This window comes from Microtus oregoni, unplaced genomic scaffold (genome assembly GCF_018167655.1).
Source record: "Microtus oregoni isolate MIOR12 unplaced genomic scaffold, Mior012 000081F_ref0000091, whole genome shotgun sequence".
Lineage (NCBI taxonomy): Eukaryota > Metazoa > Chordata > Mammalia > Rodentia > Cricetidae > Microtus > Microtus oregoni.
In genome coordinates, this window is record NW_024544541.1 from 3,137,810 (window position 1) to 3,164,239 (window position 26,430).

At 45.2% G+C, this 26,430-nt stretch overlaps 1 protein-coding gene across 2 annotated transcripts in view; it reads left to right on the top strand.

The window, feature by feature from the left end:
* Pex14 (peroxisomal biogenesis factor 14) overlaps nt 1-26,430 on the top strand; it is a 138,905-nt gene that overhangs the window by 35,657 nt on the left and 76,818 nt on the right. For both annotated transcript variants that reach the window (XM_041642962.1, XM_041642963.1), the window contains exon 3: nt 24,582-24,666. In XM_041642962.1, the coding sequence (XP_041498896.1) occupies nt 24,582-24,666 (85 nt within the window). The remainder of the gene's footprint in view (nt 1-24,581; nt 24,667-26,430) is intronic.

Genomic DNA, 26,430 nt, shown 5'->3' on the forward strand with positions numbered 1-26,430 from the left:
TCCCTCCCTCCCTCCCTCCCTCCCTCCCTCCCTCTCTCTCCGAGTCTGGGTTCTCTGTGTAGCTCTGGCTGTCCTAAACTTGCTTTGTAGACCAGGTTGGCCTCAAACTTATGTAGATCTTCCTGCCTTTGCCTCTTGAGTGCTTGAACTAAAAACGTGTACCCCGACACCCTGCTAGGAAAATGATCTCTTGAAACCATTTTTTAAAACCTTTCTGCCTGCTAAATCCAAGTAAAGGTGTCTCTCTGAACACACCTAATTAGCTTCCTTTTAAGTGCTACCGATCTGCAATCTACACAAAACACAAAGCAGAGGAAACTGCATTTCACATTAGGCCACTAGGCGTGTGTGTTTGAGGATTTTAGGTGTCCAAGTAGTAAAAGAGTCTCTGTATTACACGGATGTGTGTCCACATGGAATTTCCCAGATGTGTGTCCACCTGTTTTTCCCAGGTGTTTGGCATGTAGATGCCTTGTTGACCCTGCTATGGGATGGCTGTATGCTCTATTCATTAGCTCCTGGGTGGCACTCAGTCCACCCTTGAGAGATGGAAGTGAGTGTATGTGCTCACTTACACAGGCTGGAGATGATGAGTCAAGGAGTTGGGTTGCTTAGTTGCTGCCTGGCTTCCTGCTGGGAACCTAGGGTGCAGCGTTCCCACTGGGGTACACATGTACTAATGTTTAGTGGAGCATTGCTACGTGGGCAGCATAAAGGGGCATTTATGAACGGGAACATCAGAGGAAGCATTATAACTGAGACCTTTATAGCCTTTCCATTATTATGGTTTAAATCTTGACAGTATTTCTTTGCGGTGACACTGGGACCAGTAAAGACGGCACTCACTCCCACCGCCTCGTTCTTCCCCACATCCTGTCCTGTAGCGGTGGTGCACGGTAGGCGTGGTTAAGTGTGCAGGCAGAGCTGCTTTGCTTTCAGATTGTCTAGAAACAGCCCTTTTTGACTCAGGTTGGAAGCAGATGACTCACCGTTCTGTTTGTATTATTGCAACCGTCATTTCACAAATGCCCCGAAAGCCGCGAGCTGCAAATGCCAGAGAGGGCTTTGTCTTTCTTTGTGAGCTCTTGTGTTATCTCCGATCTCGTCTTCTGTGTTTCTCTTTCCCTCTTTCCTTTCAGAATTATATTTCTCTTTAATTTACTCTCTCATTCTCTGTCCCTCCCTCCCTTCCTGCCTCTTGCTCACCTTTGATGACTATAGTGGCATCTGGAGTTGACAGTTTTTTTTTTTTTTTTTTTTGGTTTTTCGAGAGAGGGTTTCTCTGTAGCTTTGGTGCTTGTCCTGGAACTAGCTCTTGTAGACCAGGCTGGCCTCGAACTCCCAGAAATCCACCTGCCTCTGCCTCCCGAGTGCTGGGATTAAAGGCGTGAGCCACCACCGCCCGGCGACAGTTTTTGCTAACATCATGATGCGTTCTCTTTAGCTCTAATACTACTTGACTGAAAGTGTATACCCCCAGTTAAAAACAAGTTTTTTTTTTTTTAGATTTGTCTTATGTGTATGAATGTTTTGCTGTGTTTGCGTGTATGTACCTCATGTGTGCCTGGTACCCACGAGGTCAGAAGAGGGTATCAGATATTCTAGAATAGGAGTTAGGGATGGGTGTGAGCTACCTTGTGGGTGCCGAGAACCAAACCTGGGTTCTCTGCAAGAGCATCAGGTGCTATTAACCACTGAGCCATCTCTAGTGCCCACCCCACATTTTGGGGCCCTTGCACGTCAGGGTTTATAAAGCACTCATTGGGGTCAGTGCTGGAAGCTGAGTGCCATGTCAAGTCATAGCAGTGACTCATTTTCATGATCGCACATTTGGTAAGGTAAGAGGCGGCCTGGCCTATCCTACAAGTCCATTTCCCCACCAGATGACTGCCATAGTCATAGTAGAACTTACTGGAATGGAAGGGACAGTGACTTTTAGGGGGCTGTAGGACCTGTGACTCGTAGGGACTGATGCCTGTGACTTCTAAGGCTGTTGTTTACTGGAAGACTGTGGCAGAATGAGCATTGCTATGATTGGGGTCCTATATCAAGCTAACCCTTTTAACCCTGAAGATGCTCTGTAACTGGAATTCTGATGTGAAGGGCAGGTATCTGTAGGTAGCATGATGTAATCTAACACTTTAAGTACTAGGGCTTTCAACCAGGACTTGGAGAATCTTTTTTTCCTGATACCTGACACCGTGGCACTTGACGGAGTCACCTGATTGATGACATGAGCATCATTGGGTGTTAAACACCTGGCCAGGGAAACAGGGGTTCTCTGTGGATTTACTCTAAGGATGGCAGACAGATTGTCGAATTTTAATGAAGATGGGGTGGGTCCCTGCTGCTCAGCTATTTTGGAGCATAACAGCCCCAGCATTGACTCCAGGGCTTGTTGGTTGGAAACCTGCACGGGTGTCTGCATTGCGCTCCACATTTGTCAAGCCCTTAAGTCCAGCAGAACTAATGTTCCAGTGACTTCTCATTCAAACACCCCGTCCTCTTTTCTTTTTAAAAGGTCTTTGGCCAGTTTTAGCCTTTGGAAGAGTCATCTCCTAAATTCTGTTGTAATAACCATTCCCCCGCCATGCCTTGAAGGAAGGAGACTACGTTCCCTGATGTGTGTGTGGAGTACCAGATATGTATGATGTATGATTTCATTGTAATATTTAAGAGTTTTTAAGACGAGCTCTGTGTGTGCACTGGGTACCGTTCACACGGAGTGCTGTGTTCCCTCCCGTGTCTGTGTGTGCACTGGGTACCGTTCCCTCCTGTGTCTGTGTGTGCACTGGGTACCGTTCACATGGAGTGCTGTGTTCCCTCCAGTGGCTGTGTGTGCACTGGGTACCGTTCACACGGAGTGCTGTGTTCCCTCCCGTGTCTGTGTGTGCACTGGGTACCGTTCACATGGAGTGCTGTGTTCCCTCCCGTGGCTGTGTTTCACTCACTAGTCCTGGTGCTAGGGATCAGAAAGCACAGATCTGTTAACTTAGTACAACGCCCTTCTCAGGCTAAGGTGGGAACTGGTACTGGGTTCAAATCCAGATACTACCTCTCCTCTTTGAGAACAAAAGTTTGAATAAGGTTATTTTAAATTATTCTAAAATTTCTGGCTGCTTTAATTTAACTCTGGTGCGGGGTGACCCCGTAGCTACTTACGTTGTGGGTGATTGGTTGTAGGTTCTGCAGACAGCCTGACCAGTGCCACTCTGCAGCTCTCACTTGGTGTCCTCCCAGGACACATCTTCTCCCTTTCTAGGTAGGAGCTCAAGGATCATTCAGTGTTCGTGGCTTGTTCGTTCCTTGGCTTTGCTGCTGAGCTATCCAGCAGGGGTGCCAATTCTTCCATTTAGCTGACTATTATATAGCCCTTAAAAGGGAAGGGTTTATTTTAGCTGGCTGCTATATTGATTTCTATAGGGACGTTTCTATTTTCACTGGCTGCTATATTGACTGAGAAAGGGAAAGGGGCCGTATTGCCGGGAGCTGTCATATTGACTGTTACAGAAAAGATCTGTATTTAAGCAGTACCAGTGCACTGGGATCTCCCAGGCAGGATATTAATGCTAATTCATCCGCTCACCCCCTACCGTGAGTGTTATTTGTTTAAATCTGTAGATTCCCACAGCGCGTTTATATCCTCACTAGAGTGAGCTTCGTTCCCTGTAATTATTTAACATTATATGCTGATATAAATTGTAACAGTTAAAGAATGGTAATGAGTAGCCAAAAAAGAAAAGAAAAAAAAAAGAAACAGGAAAACAGAAAAAAAGGGAGAAAATATATAAATTAGTGTATGTATGGGTATGTGTGTGTATGAGCATACGTGCATTCAGTGTGAGATGTGGCAGGGTCAAGCTCTAAAAACAGCAGCAAACTTGTGGTTTCCTTTTTTCACTTCCAGTTGATAGGGACAGTGTTGTTCAGTCCAGCTGTTGTGCACTGCATGTATGTGTAGGTGTTCACTTAGTGCAGATGTGCTCACACCTCCCACCAGAAGGAGACTTGCCATGTGTTATACTGCCCAGTGTTTGCACACATGGAAGTTACACACCTGGTCCAGGTGGGGTAAGCTGTCTACCCCTTAGCAATTTAGTGCCGTGAAAAGAGGTTGGTAGGTGATTTTTCCTTCAAGCCCCTACCCTTTTCCCCAGGGGCAACCTCTTGGGGTTGCTCAGCTGGGATTAAACTAATGGGCCATTGGGTGTCACTGTCGATCTGGCTATAGTTGAAAGTGATTTCTTTCCTGGGGGAACTGGATTTCAATAGAAACAAGCGTTTATTTCCCAAGTTGGAGATGTTATGTGTTAGAGATGTTTGAGAGTTCTTTCAAAAAGTAGTTTTGTTTGCTTGATTTTGTTATGTTAAGCTTCAAGCATGTTTATTGTTCTTGAAAATTGTGTGCTGATTGCAAGCTCTGTTTGGATGTAACCCGCAGTGCATCCAGATGAGGACTTCCGATGAGCAGAGGACTTCTAGAAGCCGAGTAGTAAGGAGGGCTGATTTGGGCAAGAACCTGAAAAGGAGGAAGAAAATCTTCTTTAGAAAGCACGCACTGGGCAAATGCTTGCCTCTCCCCTGATGCGGAGGTGGGAATTGCTCCCTGAGAGAACGCTGGCTGATGCCTGGTTGCACAGGAGCAGAGTGAGCTGCTAGGCAGCATGGAGCCATGCCAGGCTTCACCACAATTCATACTGTGTCAGTTTAATAAATGCACTACTTAAATTATGAAATTACAAAAGAAAAAAGAGAATGCACTTATTCAGACTCTTAATACATTAAAAATAAGGCATTAAAACTCTGACTTTTTTTTTCTTCCAGAATCAATAATGAACAGGAAGGGTTGTAGACATTAACAGTCACGGACATCCAAACTCTTATACATAAATTATCTTAGAAAAAATGCACAGAAGACTTGAATAATGTAAATACATTAATGCATTTAATAATTTAAACATTAAAGCGCAAGCAGGAATTTGAGGCAGAGGCAGATCTGAGGTAAGGGATTGGTCCTAGAGCGCGTGTGTCCTAGGATCGATGGGTGATTTCCCCTTGAGACACCCTGGAAAGAGAGTGCCTGGCTTGCTGGTGTGGCTTCCCATGCCAAGAATCCCTGGACATTCCTGATCTCAGCTACTCCCAGCCCCTTATTTTGTGCATCCCAACTTTCATCTTTAGCTTTTGCATTCTCCATTCTTCTGTTTTTACCTTTTGATAGGAAATTAAATGCTTCCACTTCAAATAACAGTGAACTTAGAGAATGTTTTGGTTGGAAAACCAAACCAAATATAAGATTCTTTGGCCATCTCTGGCTGCTTATGTTTTGGGAATAAGGAGTCAGACAGATTTAGAGACTGGGCGTAGTGGGAGTGCAGAAATGATGGCCCATGTTAGTTCCTGGGTACTGGGCATAACATGGCAAGCGACCCATGAGATTCAGTGCTTAGTGAGCATGCCCTACATTAATGTGCCAGGCTGACTATTAGCTGGACTGATGCCGCATGTTTTCACCCTTCCACGACTGTGTTCATAGTGACAGAAATTCACTGCAGTTCCGATGTCTGGTTTGTGACATACTGTGGGAAGAACTAAGTGGACGAAGAGCTGACTTTGTGCTTTCAGTTTATTTTCGTCCTGGCCCTGTTCTTTCATAGTTTCTAGCCTGGTTTTATACCATGACCCTCGGTGAGAAGCCTGTGTGTCCTAAGAACTTCTATTTCCTTGGAGAAGAGGTGTGTTTATTAGGGAAAAAATGGAAATGTTGTCCCATTAGGCCTGCTGTGGGACCCTTGAGAAATGGCTGTCAGGTTAGATAGGGACAGAACACAGCCTGTTTTCATTTTTGCCAAACCTGTTGGATCTTTTACTGCCCCTCAAATCTTTGGCTTGAAACTTTACCTGGAATTGTTTTAATGTGGCCCAGACCTTGTCTCTTCTGCCGTCTGTGTTGTTATTTATGAATGTTTCTAGGCTCTGTGCAGTCTAAAGATAGTGCGGCTTTCCTAGCTACAAGCTGCCTCGTAGCCACTTTTGGGAGAGGGCTGTAGGCAGAACTGGCTCAGCAGCGAGTCAGACAGAAGGGGAGCGGTGCGGAGGGTCTGTGAGGGCAGACCCCAAGGCTGTATATCTCCTGGCATGTGCTCTTCCTTTGCCACACCTGGTGAACGGTGGCCTTCCTTCAGGAGCCGGTCCCTACCTGCTTTATATTAAGTTCTAACCAGTTTTATTTCAGTCCTGTGAACTCAGTCCCAGGCCTTTTGTGTTTACTTCTTCCAGATAGTTCAGAATCCAGGCTGTTCCCTCTGCGGTTGGTCCAGCCTTGAGCAGTGGTCCTCTCTCTAGCCTGCAGTCCACACTCACTCTGGCAGAGGAAAGAAAGTGAAAACAAGGGAGCACAGAAACCAGGGAGAACCGGGCTCTCTTTGGGTCTTGCTAGTCACACCCAGCAGAGCTGTTTTCTCTTCTCTTGAGTTCAAGAAGTATTTTATGGCCTTAAGCACACAGTGTTGGGTGAGGATGGCTTGGACTGGGCCATGGAGGTGGAGACACCTTTGCTGTTGTTGGATGCAGAGTGCTGGCTGCCATCGTGTGCTGTGCAGTGCTGTGCAGCCATCATATAGCCCTGATAGGTCAGCTCACCCTGTGCATCTCATATGCAGATTTCCTTTGAAGAGAGAGAGTCAGGTTCATTAATTAAAGGAGCCTGGCTCAAGAGGCCTGTAATTAGAGGTGCTAGAAATCTGAATTTGAAGAGACCTGTGCAGCTGCATTTTGAAACCATAGGGAGGCACCGAGAGGTGCAGGCTGCGGGCAAGAATGTGGCTGAACCAGATTTGGGAGGCTCAGCTTATGGCAGAATTTTCCTTTTGATTTGTATTCTTTGCATCTTTCTGTCTGTTCTGTTTTTAATAGGAAGGTTTGATGAAGTTTGTATCGACAGGTTAGTCTAGTAGAGGACTAGGAGGGCCAAAAAGAGTTTTTCTAGGTTAGGTACTTAACCTTTTGGAGCAGGGATGTCTTCTGGGATGCAGTTCTTGAAAAAGTTAAATTTCTTGTGACATGAGCAAGAGGATCAGGGGAAAGAAACAGTTGACCATAGTGCAGGGATGTACATCCTGCTTGCAGGCTGGACTCCAGACCTCCCTCCTGTCACTCTCCACCTGTCATTATGAGGCAGGCCTCCCACCCTCAGTAGCCAATGCCTCTGCCTTCCTCCTGAGTAGCCAGGAATGCGGGCGAATGCCACCAGGAGTAGCATCAGAATCTGGGATCTGTGCCCCTGCTTCCCTTCTTCAGAATAGTGTCTCTTCCTGTGTCGTGGTCACTTTTTCCTAGTATGAGCCTTTGTGGGAAGTCCTGACCTGTCTCTTCTTCAGCTCCTCATATGGGATCTTTTGCTTTGAGTATTTTTTCTCCTTTAAAAACAACACCTCCACCCCTATTTTGTTTGATTTAGTGACACTTTTTGTTTATTGTTAAAAATGGTCATTTTTATTTGTATCTCAATTTTAACTCACCGGGCTGCCTACTCTGGGATGTGGCCATGAGCCCTGAGAGTTCCAGTGAGCCCGATAGAAGAGCTCCTTCCCATCTCCTCGGGAGTGGAAGAAGGAGGTAGTAGTGGGCAGGTGCATTCTGAAGACCTGTGTGAGCAGAAGCCGCCCATGATTGTGGGCCCCATGGCACAGGCACCTCCTTCTGCCTTCTTGGTTTGTGTCCTTTAGGGTATTGTAAACACCAAACTGTGTTACAGAGCCTGTCTTCGGTAAAGGGCTGAAACAATGGATATGTAGTTTAAGGGGCAGTCAGTCCTCTCCTCTCTTCTTCCAGTCTTGCATGTGTACATATTGGGAAATCAGTGAACCCTTCAACTGTGGAGGAGAATGCGAATCCCAAAGATGCACTCAGTGCATTTACCATATGCAGATGCGATTCAATTAGATTGAAACCTCTATTTAGCAGAGTGGTTTTGTGAAATAAATAACTTTTGAAGAAAGGCCACTGTATATAATAAAGTTGTGTTTATTAGGTGAAGACCTGCTGCCACCGTCCTCCCTGCCTCTCCACCTCTTGCCCCTAGATGCTGATTCCCAAGCAGGCGGCATCTTGGGGCTCTTTAGAGAAGAAACGCCTCTCCGTCACTTCCTGGCACAGGAATTTCATCCTTGATTTACAGTGTTCAGCTTGTTAGCGCCGATGAAGGGGAGATGGTGTGAAGGTCCCTGTGTCCGCTTTGTCCTCTGTGGGAGAAAAGAACCGAGTTGTGTTTCTTCGTGTGCCTGTCACAGCAGTGCCAGCGGAGTCAGCCTCACTCCGTGTCTTCTCTTCTCCATGCTGCCCAGTGTGTGTGTGTGTGTGGCAATTTTGAGAGCCTACATCAGAATTTTGGAAGAGTCACACACTCCTGAAGTAGTGGAGGGGTTCCCTCTGCGCCCCCTTTTCCTAGCCTCTGCTTCTCAGCACAGCCATGACACATAGGCAGATACTGCGTTGACTGGTTCTACTTATTAGTTTCGTCCCGATGCTGGAAGCTGCTGTGCTTTCTGCCGCTCCTTTAGTGCATATGGGTGGTGCTGCACTAAGTGGTCATGGCAGAGGGCAGTGAGCAGTGCGGGGAAAGAGAGAGTGCTTAAAAGGGAGAGGGGCAGCCAGGTGCTGGGCTTGAAAGCACCTGGTGAAGATACTTGGACTTTCAGCGCTATGATCATGAGTCCTGCATCCCGGGGAATAGTACTCAAGGTTTATAATAGGCTACCTGATTACAAAGACATTTTGAAGGCCACTTAGTCCTAGGCCAGGCTGTGCATTAGGTGCACTAGTCCTTTGCCGTGATGCTGGACTGCAGTTGGAGAATTGGAAGTGTGCATGCAGTGTGTCGTGTTTCAGCTGGGGCGTTGGGTGTTTCTGCACTCTGTGTGGCTTTCTCTCAGCTGTCCGCCTTTGCCTTACTCATTGGAAAGAAGCCTTCTCTCCACCAATGACTTTTAAAAAGTAATTTTTCTATCTATATCATGTGATCATTTTTCTCATCTTTGTGATTTGAAATATTAATGTGCAGATAAATATAGTAGTAGCATGTCAGATCCTTGGGCCTGCCGTGTAGGAGCAGAAAGAAATACCTAATTGCATCAAAACCACTCTAAGTTCATGTATGTGGAGCCCATCAAGCTGAAAGCATCCAGACAGCATCTGCCGTTATCAAATCACTCATGAATCCAGCTAATTAAAATAGAGCTTCATTTTTCTGAACCATTGTTTGGCAGGAATTCGAAACGGGTCTAACCCAATTTCTGCGTGTTTATGAGCCTTTATTATATCAGAGGTACTTTTCTGTAAATGTGCAGGGCAGCGGTAAATGAATTGATCCGCACAGCAGCGCCGTGGACACACTGTGGACTTGCTAATGATTTCTTTTCCATCCTCTGGTTCCCAGACATTCTCCTGGAAGCCTCATGCTCTCTTATTCTAGCGTCTGCTTTTCGTCTGTCTTTCTCTCATTTTTTTAGTTAACAAATTGAACTTTTAGCCTCTTTTTTTCTCTTTGAAAAAAGGGAAAAAATGTTTCCTTCATGACCCTGGTGTTTTGCACACAGTCCCGTCCTTTTTCCTCTCTTCCTTTTCCCTCTCTTCCTCTTCCTTCTCTTCCTTATCCTGCTTTTCTTGGGGATGTTTGCCTTCCTTCCTGTTTCTTACTGTTTCCTATCCCTTCCTTCGTCCTCATCGCTTCTTCCTTTTACATTTCAACCTTGTCTTTCCCAAACCTCGCTCCCTTTTTTTCTCCTTTCTCTCTCCTACCATTTCTTCTCCTCACTGTTTTGTGCCTTTGTCTCTATAAACACAGAGATTAGGTGTCTGCGGAGGTAGTGCCTGCTGCCTGGAGGGGATGATGTCATCCTGTTTTGTATCTCTGTTTGCTTACGTGCTTTATTTTTGGTTTTAAAAAGATTTTTCAAACCACATCTACTCTACTTTATAGTCTAATAATCTTGCTTTGAAGATGAAAGCACCGTATGATGCTAACTAATTACTCCTTGTAACCTTGGTGAGCCTCTGAAGCAGCAGCAGCTCCATTTTACAGATGCGGAAGCAGACACTGGGTATGTGACTCTGAAAAGTCACTGAGAAGTTGGTGATTGAACTAAATCAGGATGTCTCTGACTTTGACTCTTGATTTACCATCTTAGGGAGTCTACTTTGCCCTCCTTGAGAGGCCTGTATTTAAGGTGAGATGAAGAATTCTGTTCTTTGTCTCCCTTCTCTGTGCGGACTTGGAACCTTCTGGAGTCCATTTGCAGTCTTTAGATGTTAAATTAATTTCTGGGTAATTCCTGGGAAAGAAGAATGCCAAGCCACTTTGAGGCTGGTAAAAACCCTGTCCATTATGATCTCCAGGCGGAGGCTCCCACTCCGGTTCCAGCAGCTTCCAGTAAATGTGCCCACGTCACACACGCTGGCCCAGTGATCAGAACATTGTAGGAAACGCTGCCATGTTTGATTGAATTTAGCCATTTTGGAATGATGTGTGTATGAAGTGGTCTCTTGCATTACCGTGGCCTTTGTTACTGCTAATGTGTCCTGACATCACAGGTGCAGCCTTGGCTCTCCAGAAAGGGCTTGGCTCCTGTCGTCGAGCTAAAGAGCAGAATTCTCAAAAACTCGGATCCAGTGAGACCAGTACTGATTGTGGATACTTAGCAGAGGGGATAGGGAAAGGAAGCTTCCCTAACCTTTCTCCCTAGGTCTCAAAACTTAGGTCAGGAAATAATACTCCGTATAGTGAGAGGACTAGTGGATGGCAGGGTCAGGAAAGTGGAATTTAAATCATTTTAAAGGAGGAGGCCTGAGGGCCCAGCCCTGTGTGCTCATCTGTAATGCCAGCAGCCTGGGAGGCAGAGGTGCTCTGTGTGTGTGTGTGTGTGTGTGTGTGTGTGATGGATCTGAGGTGTTGTGTGTGTAATGGATCTAAGGTTGTGTGTGTATGTATGTGCGATGGATCTGAGGTTTTGTGTGTGTGTGTGTGTGTGCGATGGATCTGAGGTTTTGTGTGTGTGTGTGTGTGTGTGTGTGTGTGTGATGGATTTGAGGTTTTGTGTGTGTGTGCTTGCGTATGTGAGTGACGGATCTGAGGTTGGAGGCCAGTCTGGGCTGCACAGGGAGAACTGGCACACAGAAAAGAAAGGAAGGGAAAGGCTCCTGACAGTGAGTCAACAGGCTCTTGAGGGAATAAGGGAATGAGTTCCTGCCCACTGTAAGTATTAAGTAGAGGCTTGCTGATCATTTGTCTTGGTTATTGAAGAGAGGAGTCCTTGATCATGAGTGGGACCAGGTGGCCTCAGATTGCGTTGGCCTTTTCCCTTGCCCTAGATTATGACAGCAGAGCACCATCTTGCTTGTTCCTTTTGATTTTCTAAGTGCCTGTCATACTGTGAGGACCCAGTGAATGTTTGGTAACCATTATTTAATCTTTTGTTTCCCGATTCTTTTTTGTTATTTGTTTGTTTGTTTATTTATTTATTTATTTATTTTGAGGCAGCCCTAGCTGTCCTCAAACTAGCACTTGTAGACCAGGCTGGTTTCGAACTCACAGAGATTTGCCTCTCTCCTTCTCCTGAGTGCTGGGATTTAAGGTGTGTGCCACCACTGCCTGGCATTGTTTCCTGATCTTTTTTTTAAAGATTTATTTATTTATTATGTATACAACATTCTGCCTTCATGTATGCATGCACGCCAGAGGAGGACACCAGATCTCAGTACAAATGGTTGTGAGCCACCATGTGGTTGCTGGGAATTGAACTCAGGACCCTCTGGAAGAGCAGCCAGTGCTCTTAACCACTGAGCCATCTCTCCAGCCCTGTTTCCTGATTCTTAACCTAACTGTGTAAAAATTCTTCTTGTTCAATTCAGAAAAACCACCCCCCTCTGTCACTCTGGATAGCTGTACCTACCTACTCAGCAGCCATTGAGATCCACATGAAATCCAGTAAACCAAACCCTCTACAATTTCTGGCCAAGAATGATTGCAAATGGATCATATATGTTCCTGCTTTATTACGCATCATTATCTAGGATATAATTTAATCCTAATGGCTTAGTATCATCATTTTAGATGTAAATTTTTTTTGGTTTGTTTTTTGTTTTTATTTTTTATTTCAAGACACGGTTTCTCTGTGTAACAGTCCTGGCTGTCCTGGAACTTGCTTTGTAGACCAGGCTGGCCTTGAATTTACTGCCTCTGCCTTCTGAATGCTGGTATTAAAGGTGTGCACCACTACCGCCCAGGTTCTAGATGTAAACATTTACATTCTTTGTAAGCATAGGCCTGAGCTTACTGAAATACTGATTGGCCTCTGCTCTGAGTGGCTGGCTCACCATGCTAAGTGACCCCAAAGTAGTAACTTTTAAAATCTTCTGTTTACTTTTCATGGATGTTCCTCTCTTGAGTTTGCAGTCAGCTGTTTTCTGCTGTGTCTCTGTTCTCTAGGTGGCTTTCTACTTGTTGGCTTGCTTCTCCCAACCCTAGGTGACTAAGCTTATATTAGAGTAAATAGTACATAGTATGAAGAATGCTTTTCTCTGAGTAAAAAGATGGCTTTTCCATGTCTTTTTTGGGCACTTCTTTTTTCCCCTCTCCTATTCCCACCAATTTTTTTTTTGTTTTGATTTTGCCTTTTTTTTTTTTTAAGACAGGGGTTTTCTATACTGCCCTCCTAGAACTCACTCTGTAAACGAGGTTGGCTTCAAACTCTGTCTCTGCCTCTTGAACGCTGGAACTAAAGGTATGTGCCACTATGGCTTTCTAGTTTTGTTTTTTTTTTAAATAAAAAGTTGGATCTTGTCTCTAATTTCTCCTTTTTTAATTTTTAAAATTTATTTATTTATTTATTTTTAAATATTTATTTATTATGTATACAATATTCTGCTTCCATGTGTGCCTGCAGGCCAGAAGAGGGCGCCAGATCTCAGTACAGATGGTTGTGAGCCACCATGTGGTTGCTGGGAATTGAACTCAGGACCTTTGGAAGAGCAGGCAATGCTCTTAACCGCTGAGCCATCTCTCCAGCCCCTAAAATTTATTTTTTGATCTGTGTATGTGCGCACACACACAACCCCATCCCTCCCTCATTTTTTCTCTCTCTCCATTCTTTATTCTTCCTCTTTCCTTTCTCTCTCTTATGCCTCTCTGTCTTTCTATTATGCCTGTGAAATTTGTGTGGATTGGGACATGCAGGACATGGAGTCAGAGGACAACCTCAGGCACTGGTCCTCACCTCACATCTGTCTGAGGCAGTCTCTCTTGTCTTGTTGCTGCATGCACCAAGCTAATAGGCCTGGGAGCTTTCCGACTTGTGTGTCTGCCGTAGCCGCAATCAGACACATGCTTTTATGTATGTATGTATGTATTATGAAAGTTCACACTTGGCTCCCCATACTTGTGAGGCAGCACCTCGCCCACTAGGCCATCGTCTCAGTCCTTGTCCAAACTGTCTTTGTCCTAAGACTACCTCCCTGGTTGAGGTAGGTGTCTTAGACTACCTAATGAAATTGACTTAGAAAGAAAAGAGCTGGGCATGGTGGCCAACACCCTTAATTGGGAGGCAGAGGCAGGTGGATCTCTGAGTTCAAGGTCAGCCTGGTCTACAGAGCGAGTTGCAGGACAGCCAGGGCTACATGAAAAAACCCTCTCAAAAAACCGAGAGAGAGAGAGAGAGAGAGAGAGAGAGAGAGAGAGAGAGGAAAAACCCCCAGTGAGAGGTCCTGTGTGCAGATGTGAAGGGCTCGGTCGGGAGCAGGGATGCAGGGAGCTTGTTTCATGGCACATCGGCATCAGCTGTCTTGAGGCCTGGCTTCTCTCTGCCCTGCCACACCATTAGCTTTGTCCCTGCCTGTTTTGATCAGACTGTGTATAAATAAGGAAACGTAGACACTGTGAAAGTTTTTTAAAAATCACAGAAATGCTGTGGTGTCTGGTGAGCAGGTCGAGGCTGTGTTTGCACTCATGGCTGATGTCGATATTGTTGGAGCTTTAATCCTTTCAAATTTACAAGAAATGCTGTTTCCTTTTAGTTACAAAAAAAAAAAAAGTCAAAGAGAGCATTTGATTTGAAGAACCAAAAGTCTAGAAAATGTATCCGGGAGTCCTCGTCAATTTGAGGCATAATGAAATATAAAAAATACTCAATAAAAGCTTCTTTATTACTTTAACTGTTTAAATGTGGAGTTTTTAGCCATCAGGTTAATGTTTTGGTATCATTTTTTTATTTGATTGTGAGCACTTTTCCAGGTAGCTCTGCCACTCGAGCGCTAATCAGATTCCCACAGATGAGTGGTGCTAGCTGCAGACTGACATCACTGCGCTCTTGCTTCAATGTTATTTTATTTGTCTTTCCTGTAAAAGTTAATAACTCCCTGTCCATGTGTTTAAACAGTCAGAGAGAGAAGGGATAGCAAGCAAAAGGCGATGCACGAGCTTCAGGAAACTCGCTGAACTGCAAGGAGCCAAATTGAGAACATTTCAGGCATTTTTGTGATTTTCGAGTGCCTTCCTCTATAAAGAGCGTGTGAAGAATGACGGCTGCAGAGAGAGTGATAATTCATAATTCTTTGGATAACAGAAGTGAACTTCTGTCTGTTCCCCCATGCAGAGCTGGAAGGAGTTTGAAATGAGTTACCATTGATTTTGAGAAGGATACTCAATAAAGCTGGCTCTCTTAATGGTGAGAACTGTGTAAAGTTAGCGTTAATGCTGTGTGTATTGCATGCTCATTTGGCCTGCCCTAGATGCCCAGGGCTGGTAAGAGCTTCAGACTAACATAACTCCTTCTACCTTCCTCTGTGGGTGAGATGCAGTCCTGGGGCCAACATAGCTTTGATGCCTAGGAGACCTTTGTGAGATTTTTTTTTCTCTCCCTTCAGACAAGGTCTTACTGTATAGCCCTGGCTGTCCTGGAACTCACAGGCGCACCTGCCTCTGCCTCCCAAGTCCTGGGACTAAGGCCACCACAAGCTGCTGCTGCTGCTGCCGCCTCTTCCTCAGCCACTGCTGCTGCCGCTGCTGCTACCTCCTCCTCCTTCTTTATGTGTGTGTATTTCTTAATAGCTGGAGTTTTTAATAGCAATATTTAGGGCGTCTAGTGGAAGGCTGCTGGATGGTTCTAAACCCTGACGACTGTCCCTGTGCGTGACAGACTTCCTTGCTGAGCTGAACATTTCTAAACTGAAGTTCGCTACAAGAGCTACTTGAGGCACCTTCCTACTAATGAAGTACCCCATGGCGCAGGCCTGACACTTGTGCCATCCTTACTTCAGTACCTCTTCCTCATGGGGTCACAGGCCCCTCTGTGTTGGACACTTTGCATGGACTCTTACTTAGGAAGTTGTCTACAGACATGGTGCTTGTGTTAGGGGTCCTATTATTAGAATGTAGGACCTGGCTGTGAACTTGTTTCATGTGGCTATGAGGCACATCTGATGTCTGCCACCTCTTACTGCTAGAGCTGGTTCCAGTGGTGAGCCCACTCCTGTTCAGTGTCTAGGCCTGTGTCTGATGAGGAGGGTGACCTCCCTCCCAGAGGAGCTGCTCATATCCCACCATTTGAGTAGTGCCTCTCCAGTCCCTGTCATTTTACCGTCAGTTTGAAAGTTCTCCAGCCTGCCAGCTTACTCTGTTATGAATCATGTTTCTGGGAGTCATACTTCTGCTTTTCCCCCTGGGCCATGAACTTCTCGAGTAACAGCAGGAGCTAGGACCAGGTAGTCTTGTGTTAGCCATAGGTCTGCTTTTTGATGGAGCTGAAGGTGATCTTTAGCTACCCAAATCTGTCATTTCTAATTCTTGCTACCTTTAATTCATTATTCATTCATTCACTTAATGTATGTATGAGTGTTTTGCCTGCATGTTTATCTGTGTACCACTCGTGTTCCTGGTGCCTGCAGATGTCAAAAGAGTGTTGGAACTTCTGGAGCTGGAGTTCAGACAGCTGTGAGCCACTCTGTGGGTGCTGGAAATTGAATCCTGGTCCTCTGGAATTGCAACAAGTGCTCTTAATTGCTTAGCCATCTCTCCAGGCCCAGATTCTTGGGACTTTAGCTATTTATAGGCTGTGGCTGGTCCTTTTTTTTTTGTACTCACCTATTTGTTAACATTTAGTCTTTCCCTCTTAGCTATCTGTCGGAGGTGCCAGGTAACGACTCCTCAAAAGGTGTTTTAGTTCATACAGACACTTCAACACATGCTGGAATCCCAGCTTCTGGGAGGCTGGAAGAAGAAGTTTGTGAATTCTGGACTAGGCTACATAGCCAAAACGAAACAAAACAAAAAACCAAAACCATTTTATTTTTGTCCCATGAGTGACGGTAGACAGTGATAGCTGACCCAGAACAAGTCTCTTCCTTGGCACTCAGGAGCCCTCCTTGCTCTGGGATTACAAGGTGTCCAAGCCCTCTAGAGGGAGTGCTGTACACACCACCTGGCAGTCACTTATTCTGTATCTAGCCCCAGTAATGACTTAATGTTTAAGGTTGCCACTCTCAGGGATACAACCTTTCTTTGTCCCCGTCATGACCATACCACAGCTTGGCTGTGCATGACAAGAGAGGAATTTGTCTGGTCCAGATTTCAGAAGTAGTAGGAGCTGAAGCAGTTCTCCATCTGCCAAGCGCCTGAGCTCCCGAGCTCTCTCTCCAAGTGGAGCAGTACAAATCAGAGAGAAAGAACCTAGGTACTATCAGGAAGGTCCTGGGCACTGTATGCTACATATTTTTAGTGTTGGAGTCACCAGCCACCGTCACTGTGTGAGCTCATGGTTCTAAGGAGCATCTTGGACACTGAGTCATTACATTCCTTTGGAGTGATTCAACTCAGCAGCTTGACACCCCATTAATTTTACAACACCAAGCCTAGGTGTCTTCTGCTTCCTCTCCTAACAGTGCAGGGAGTTGTTAGAGGAATTAGAATTAGAAAAGCAGGGCACTGGGAGAGGGGCAGTCCAGGGGCTATTGAGTATGCTGTGCTGGGCTTTGAGCTCCCTGCTCTTCTTGGTGCTTCCCAGGACCAACTCAACTCTGGCACATAGACCTTTCATTTCTGTTCCTGCGTGCTAGCCAGCCGCACCTCCGGCTCGCAGCCAGCTCTCTGCCTTCTCTGCTGAGGTCACTGCTGCCGTGATCCGTGTATAATGACATTTCCCTCCTCTTCAGTATGGAGGCTATTACAGTTTCTTCTCTAGACAGGACTTCAAACAATTTGCTGCCAGTTGGATTTCAAAGCCAAGGAAAAGGCAAATGTCATCCTTTTTTTCTCCCCTCTTTGGGTAACTGCTTTGTTGGCTGCATCACAAATTAGAGGGGTTGCTGTGGAAATTCAGGTGGGGATGCGTGGGGACAAGGCATTTAAATTTGCTTTTCTTTCCCCTAAAGAAGAAATTCCTTTTCCGTCTCAACCTTTCCTAAAAAGGAACTTTGATCTTCTCAGCCCAGAGGCTGGGGTTTTCATTTCCTCTATAGTGAGCTTGTGTATTTCGCTCCTGCACGACGTGCTCAGTGGCTCTCAGCATCCGCAGCCCTGCCTCCCAGCTGGCTCCGCTGTCCATACTGCTCCATCTTCCTCTGTGCTGTAAGTTGGCCCAGAGTCCTCTGCTGAGCAGAAAACCTCTCCAAAGTCACTCTGTCCGTAAGACCACTGTTGCTGGGTACTAAGTAGTGTGTGGTGGTTTAAGGAGACTGAGGTCCCTGGAAGAACTGCTCCCATAAAACAACAAGCAGTGTCTTTTCGGTGAGTCGCTCATGCAGTATTTTTAACTAGGGCCAAGAAAGAATGTAGACGACAGAGGTATTCACTTTGAAAGGTGGTTTTTGCGCGTGTGAAGTTCCACTTTTCACAGAGGCTTTTACTTCATATATCAGTGTTTTAAGAGAGACTAGGGTCAATAATGCATGCTTCAGAATTCCCTAAATACAGATTTACGCAATAGCCCCTTAAATATATTATGTTGTATCATGTCAACTCTTCTGGCTTCTATTAGAGGTATTTTTTTTCTTTAATGTAAAAAACAAAAGGACTAAGGAAAATAAAACAAAGGAAATTAGGGCTCACAAGCATAATTACTACAGGGCTGTAACCCACATCAACAGTAGGAAGGGGCCGGGCGGTGGTGGCGCACGCCTTTAATCCCAGCACTCGGGAGGCAGAGGCAGGCGGATCTCTGTGAGTTCGAGACCAGCCTGGTCTACAGAGCTAGTTCCAGGACAGGCTCCAAAGCCACAGAGAAACCCTGTCTCGAAAAACCAAAAAAAAAAAAAAAAAAAAAAAAAAAAAAAAAAAAAACAGTAGGAAGGGCACAATGACCACAACCAGGAAATTCCAACTGAAAGAGAGACTACTTCTTCCTTTAACCCTTTGAGTACCAGAGAACTTGATCGTTCATCCCTCCCTCGGTACTGGGCTAGCTAAGATAGCTCACTGTCTTCAGTTGGTGAACTTGAGGGTTTTGTGAACACTTTCCCTTCTCCGTTCTCAAAGAAATATGAATTAAACATACTTGTGTGCACCCATGTTTGCATTCACACACTTGTGTCTCATTTGTAGATAAGTGGACTAAAAAGTACCTCTCCATGTGTAACCCTCAGAGAAGGGGAAATAATATTTTTTTTAAAAAAAACAACCCAAACCCTGTCACTGTCATCTGTTCATTTTTAATGAGCAATTTTTAAATAAAAGAGGAAAATGAATAGGTGTTGAACCAGCCCGTGATATGTAAATGCCAACTAGTAATTACCTAAAACCTCAATTTTCATTCTGTTTCATCTTGCAAAACATTTTATTTTCCCTGAGTGGAAACACTTAATTTGGGCTGTGTGAGTTAGCCCAGCGGCCACCTCTGGCCTGCGCCTCCGCCGGCTCCGGCTAGGGGGCACTTTGGCTCTGTGCTTGGGTTCCTGACTGCATGTCCACCTCAAGGTTATTCCCCTCTTGCCATTCCAGTGGTTTTGCTGTGAGTGTGCTGTGGTGCCCCTCCCCCTCCCCCGGTCTGGTTTCGGGGAGCCTGTTCCTCCTTGTCCTTGCAGCAAACCGTATTGAATTTTGGCTGACCGAGCCTTCCTCTGCATATTAACTTTCCCTCCTGTACCTGGCTGTGAGACCCTTAGCTTTCTGCACTGAATTTCACGCCCGGGTGAAAGCTTTCTGGAGGCTCCCTTTCTTCCTTTGAGCTTCCGATGTGCGATGTGCGTTGCTTCTGGTTTTTGTTTGTCGATGTTGGTCTCCGGTCTGCCCTCGAAGTTCCCACACATTGCACACGTCCTCTCCAGTCCAGCATTCCCTTTCTTTTCTCAGGCTCATAGACTTCTTCTGCTTTGACTTAAGATCTGCTCTTTTTGGATGTATTCCTGCAATGTCTTGGAATGTGGCTTGTGGTTGTCCCTGCTTCCGTCCCTCCCTAGCCTGTGCCCTACCTAGAAAGAAAGTGCAGAATTAAGAAAGAGCTTGGCACTGAACTATAGATCAGAGAGGAATCTGGGTGCAGAAACCAGAGTTATGTTGTCCTAGGACCCTGGATCCGAGTGTGCTCTGCCTGGAATCTCCAGGCACACAGCCTCTTTAGTGAGATATATGGCTTCATAATTAGCCCGTTGCATTTTTTCACGAGTGCTAGCATCAGCGTTCTACGATGTGTTTCTCTGATTAACAGCTGCTTTGCAACTATTTCCTTGTGCCACCGATGACCATATTTGTCAAGGAACTCCTGACAGAGTACTGATTTCTTACCAAAATGCAGCATTTCTGCTTCACGAGGACTCTTTCCTCAGCATTGCATGGTTTTTAAAGTCAGCCCTTGTTAAAACTCAAGCTGGCTTTGGTCTAGCGCCTGTTAATAGGATTCTGGGTGTCTGCTTGAGAGCTGGAGTGGGAGCCTCTCCCAGGCAGTTTAATCTGGTGAGCAATGCGGGAGCGATGGGGCACTGTAGTGGGTTTCAGGCCTGTGTGCTGGTCACTTCCCCTGCCCTCTAGGTGCTTTCTCCCTGGGTTAAAAAGGACTTGGCTTTGGTTGTTAAAGTCATTTATTTTTGAATATTTTTAATATTTTAAACTGGCTAATGAATGCTCTCATTTTAGGAGATAGATGTGTATGTAGTACACAGGTATGCTGGAAATTGGTAACTTTCCAAATAAGTGTCACCAGAGACAGTACATCAGGGTTTGCATGTCAGGTGCAAAGTGCCTACGCCTCCCTGAAACCCCAAGTTTTATTTTCCCGTTCCCCTCAAGCAGAAGACCGTGTGTGCTCTGAAGATCACAGTGTGTAGCTCTTTTGTAGGAGAATGACAAACACATAGGAAGTGGCTCTTCAGTGAAGACCGTCAGGACCCTGGGTTCTTCCTTGCAGGCCTACTTACTCTGTGTGTTTAGCATCCAGTGCCAGATCACTCAGAATCACCGTGCTCTGTTCACTATGCAGTTACAGAGCCCGGGCTCCCATGCTGGTCTTGCTCAGTTGACCGGTTATCTTGAATCCAAAGGTATTTTATAGTCTGAATCCCCCCCCTCCACTTCTTCATCAAGTAATTGTCAGGAGCTCCAATGTAATCACTGTTTCAAGATTGCAGAGAAGAGAATTTTGTCTTTTTCAGTTTTTTTCCTGTAGCTTTAGAGGGATAAGCAGTGAGATTACAAACTTCCCTAAAATCATGGAGTTGGTAGTTGGCAGAGTCATTCTGTTTTGCTTGTTGGGACAAATGGGGGAAACTTTGCTTCTGTTTTTTTTTTTTTTTCCTTGAGTTAATCCTTAATGTTTTTTTTTGTTTGGTTGGTTGTTTTTTTTTTTTTTTTTTTTTTTTTTTTTTGGTTTTTCGAGACAGGGTTTCTCTCTGGCTTTGGAGCCTGTCCTGGAACTCGCTCTGTAGACCAGGCTGGTCTCGAACTCACAGAGATCCACCTGCCTCTGCCTCCCGAGTGCTGGGATTAAAGGCGTGTGTCACCATCACCCGGCGAATCCTTAATGTTTTAAACTCAAACTAGTTTACTGCTAATTCAGGGGACACTCACTGAGAACTCAGTCTAAGGTGAGGCGTGGCCTACACAGCAGTCGGCTCAACAGTGGCAGTGGCGTCAAGAATGGATCCTCTGTAGCTCGCTGCACTCCTGCAACATGTGCAATCAAGTTCCTGGCGCCGTTTTACATCTTTGACATTGAGGCGGAAGATTTGGCCAGAATTTATGTAATTTAGGTGGGCACCAATATAATCCACGAAGAGTCACATTCATCTTCTAATTAGAAAATCAAATGATAATACAGGATAGGCCACAGGAACCCCATCATTGAATCCAACAAAAACGTGTTGAGTGTTGGACCTTTGCAGAGGGAGAAGCCAGTTGAGTTGTTTCATGAAGTTAATGAAAAGTGTCCAACAATAGGCTGGTGAAAAGCCCACCCTGAGCACCTTGGCAGTTAATTTGGTGGGCAAAGATCTTTGCATAATGGGTAAGGAGTTTTTGGAATTCTTTCACCATCAATGCTTGAATCATAGGGTTATGAAATTCTAGGTTGGACAAGTCCTTTACCCCTTCAGTGTGCTAGTGTCTGTGGGGAGGAAGGAGAAGAGGGAAGAGCGGCTGGAGGGATAGACAGTGAGAGGAGGAGAGAGGTTCTCGTGTGCTCACGTTTACACGCAGCTGCTTATCTGGGCATCTTTCTTATTCAGCACATTATGTTGAGGCTATTAGTTTGGGTGCTTTATATTTTGCATCTAGCGTAGTGATATCGATGCTGTTAAATATGTGATTTGCCTGTCGCCTGCATTTTCAGACAAAGATCAAGGGGAACATAAACAAGCCTCAAAAACACTTTATGTAGGTGTTTGGCAGTATTATTTTATATGACTTGAAATTAGTGAGTGGAAACTTTAAAAGAAATTGTTCATATTTTTGCAAGTTTGAAGTGTGCCGGGACTTTGTCAAATTCCCGTTAAAATAAATACGTCAATTTCATCTCCCTTCCAAATTCATTTATCTTGCTTTTTTAAAAGGTGTTTTCTACTTTACCTGATGTTTAAATTGGATTCACTCGTTTATGCTGTTCTTTGCTATATCCCCCACGTTTTTCTTAAATGAATTACTAATGACAGAGCACTCCATCATTCCCTCTCTGCAGCCACTTTAAGGAAAGCATGGTGATCTAAACCTTTTAACCTATTAAAGATGATTTTTCCCAATTGAATCAGACCCACCACAGGTGTAATAACTAATCATTTAAACTACACCTGCTATTATGTATTTTTAAGCCATTATGCGTGTTGGATAGATGATAATTCATGTTTATTGCATTGTCCGATGGATCCGTTTTGCCTACACTAGGCTGATTAATGTATTTAAAGAAATAAGAGATGCAATTTTAAAAAAAAAATTGATGGAATGCGCCAAGCGCTGCATTGAGTGCACCATTAAACCCATCAGAACTTTGCTCTCTGACCAGAAATGCATATACCAAGGACTGTATTAAAAGAGCCAGGTGAAGCCTGGGCGTTTTAGTGGTGTGGTTCTGTCTTCTTTCTCTGTCATGGGGAATTTTGGAAGGATGCAGAAGGCTTTCTCTTTGTATGGGTGAATGATAGGAGTGGTGTGCTTCCCATTTGCCCAAGACCTGTTCATCCACATCTCCTGTGACACCTGGTACCCATAGCACAGCCGCAGAGGCTGCCGCATGATACCAGCACTGTCGGTTTCTAACATGTAGAAGGTGTATGATTTTCTCAGGTGAACACAATTATACCTGAGCCATGTAAGCGGTGCAGATTGGTGTTGACCCTAGAGGGCCTGTGATGGGTACCTATCCCTTCTCTCTCTGGAGCATAGCATCCCCCCACCCCCACCCAACTTTCCTCTTTTCCCTTCCTCTTTTTCCACCCCTTCTCCTGTGTCTCCTTTGGATTCCCATCTCTTTTGCTCATTCCCTTTTTTCTTTTTTTCCTGTTTCTCCTTTCTGTCCTTCCTCTGTGCCCTCCCTCCCCAGTCTCTTCATCATAATTTTGTAGCGGTTTGTTAGATTTTTTTTTTATAGTGTAAGCTGAGGTGATCTAGTTGAGAGGTGTCAGTTTTGGGGTCCCACACTGAATCTTCCTTAGCCTAGAACTGTGGTTGTACTGCAGTTTACGATGGTGGACAGAGGGATCATCACCCGCAGGGAGTTGGGCTTGGCTCTTGAGCTCAGTAGTATGTCTGGAGTGACAGGTCCAGCTCCAGAGGGTCGGGATGCTGAACCTGACCTTTAAGGAGGAGCCCAGGGTAAGTCTCCCACTGAAGGTATATGATTTTATACACCGAGGAATCATATTCTTCTAGAGGAGAATGAGTTGTCTCCCTGGCTTTCCTCCTCTTTTCCTCTTTCTTCCTGATCTGTCTTCATTTCTTCCTGAGACTCTGGTCTCAGGAGGTGATGTGCATGCAGCCTGGGCGGCACGCACGGGCACAGCACTTGCTGTTTGCATGTTGGCTCAGTTGCCCTCAGTTTAGGATCACAGAAACCTCCCTACTTTTGGCCCCCGAGAAGTGAACGGCATTAGCCTTACCATAACAGGAGATCATGTTTTTCTTCTGGTTTTGATGAGGTGAACAGTACCAGTTATTCTAAATAAGCCCCCTCTCCTACAGGAGCAGCTTGGCATTTTCTGCCCTGTAGGGCCATGTTTACTGTGAATAGCAGTCAGGCAGGATAAGCACATGCCTGTGTGTGCTAAGGGTGGGGTTGAAGCCTCTTCTATCCCCACTCGACTTATTTGTAGGTAGAAAGATTTTATCACATCCTGTTCATACCAGAGGGAGGGAGACAGTCTGTCAGCTTATTTGCTTGCAGCCAGGAAGTCCCAAATTTTGCCCTTTGAAGGATCACCAGAATTCAGCCTCACCACAATGGTGGGCCAGTGTGGCCAGCTGCGTGTTCTTTACAAACCCTTCAGCATGAGTACTTTGCCAGATACTAGATAGGGAGCATGTCTCTTCCTTGCCATTTCTTACTGTGCAGTTGGGGAGGCAGCCTGAGCATGAGAAGACAGTATAATTATGTCTTCAATTATATGGTACACACTACAGCACTGAGGAATTAAAGAGAGAATAGGAAAATTGGAAAGTACTTCCTGATTTGGGGAAAGCTCTGAGGAGTCAGAACAGGCTGTATGAGGGTCCTCTGTGAGTGTATGCGTGCGTGCGTGCGTGCGTGCATGCGTGCGTGTGTGTAGACAGGTAGAGATAGCAAAGAGAAGCCTCCTAGAACGAGGGTGTGCATGGTGCAAGGATAGTAACTGACTGAGTGTGACTGAAGCAGCAGCTTGAAGCAGGAAGACAGGAAAAGTTTGTGCAGGTCAGAAAAGCTAAACCAAGGAGGTGCGACTTGTTCCTCTCAGAAACAGCCAGCCAATGAAGACAGAGACACCTAGTCTTCTGTTTAGGTGGGTTTCTAGTTGAAGAAGTAGCTTGCTGTGTATTTGATCCCAGCAGTATCCTTCTGTCTGTGGCTCTTGGAACTCAAGATTTCTGGCCTTGAAATTCAGATTGCTGAAGTTTACTCTCTCTGTTTTGTCTCCCCCACCAGATTGCCACAGCAGTGAAGTTCCTACAGAATTCTCGGGTCCGGCAGAGCCCACTTGCAACCAGGAGAGCATTTCTTAAGAAGAAAGGTACAGGTTTTCTTGCAGTGTAGGGTGGCCTGTAGAAAGGGGCTGAGGCTGGGGTTGGGGCAGGTGGAAATGATAGCTAGAGACAGGTGCTGAATGCTTCTAGGATCGCCCATGGCTGTCCATGTTTGCTGGTGGGACGTAGTGGGGAGGTGACCTCCCCTCAGTGGAGTGTACATTTCTTTATTCTCAGTGGAGCACAGAAATGACAGGATTTGAATAATTAAGCAGCATATCTGAGGCCAAGAGCATCATGGTGCAGTCAGCACTCAGTAGAAAAGTGGCCCATTGACTAAAACTGGGGGACTCCTGCTTTCTGGTCAGTCCGTTAGTGACCTGACTACAAAATGACCTGCCTGGCCTAGGAGAAGCCAGCTGCCTCAGTAAAAAATCACAGACAAGGCAAACAAGATGAATAAACACAGTCAGAATAAAGTCAAGCCTGGGGTCAGTCTGATTTCCAGATTGAAGTGGTAAATTGCTGATTTTTTGCTCTTTCTGTAGGCTGGGATAAAAGGGATCCTGACAAGTTCTGTATTGTTGAAGCAGATACAATCTATTCTGGTTTTCTTGGAGTTTAGGATATTTTTGGGTTTTTGTAAAGTAAAAACAACCATCTAACCAAAAAAGAAGGCGGGCTTTCGTTCTTAGGATGCTTACTTTTCTAGAGATCTAGGAAGCTCCTTAAAGAGCCTTACATGGCACCGAGGGGGTGTTTCTTCACCCCAAAACTATTTTTCCTTTAAAAGCTAGAATACGGACCTCAAAATTTTGGTGATTTTTGTCTTTTATTTTTATTTTTTAACTGAAATGGATGATGGGATGTTTTCATAACATTTCTAGACACCCCAGTGGTGCCCACTGAAGGGACAAAACAATGCTCTACCCACTCACAGGGTTTGGACACAGTAGGCCCAAACATTGCACCCACAGCAGCTACTTAGCAGCCGACCCAAGGCAAGGTGCCCATGAAAGAGGTGCATGCTTGCTGGCTGCATGGTACTCGCCCCCATCATTAGGAGATTATTAAAATTTGGAGTGTGTTGGCTGGCCTCTCCACTCCACAAGCATCATGCCATAAAAGAGATTTTCCTTGAAATATGTGTACCTATGGGGAGTAATTAATCATAAAGGCTTGGGGATTTCAGCTCTCTCATCAAAGCATTGAAGCAGGGGAAAGCTGAGCCTAAAAGCTGAGCTGATTACCCGGGGTAACCTGAGACAAAATCTATGGTTGCCGAGAGATCCTTAGCCCAGTACATTGTGCAGTATTATAACTGTCTGATCTTCTCCTCCACCGACAATGACCAGTTAGTCCTCATTTTCTCTCAAACGCAGCTGGGTTAGAATTTCATTTGCAGAAGGTATTTAGAGCAATTTAGAGACAAATGTCTCTGGTGTTTGCTCGGCACTTCCCCACCGCAGGCTTTGCTGAGCAGTTTTAGTATCAGGAGCTCCATCTAATCTGTTTAATTTTAATAAATCCCTGACTGGGAGAGGGAGAGAGGGAGTGAGAGGAAAACTCTGGACCAAATAATACTTCTTTTGAGTCACTTGGCTCATAACCACTGTAGAGGGGGAGCTGATTTATGCAATTATTATTTGTTGTTCTTCACAAAAAAGAAAAAAGGAAAAAGAAAAGAGAGAGAGAGAAAAAGAACATTCAGCTGATTGATTAATTAGTTCACCAAGAGTCAGTTTCCGCTCTCTGTCACACCCTGCTCACACCCTGGGAATTCTCTGAGGATAGAAAAGACAAGCCTGTCC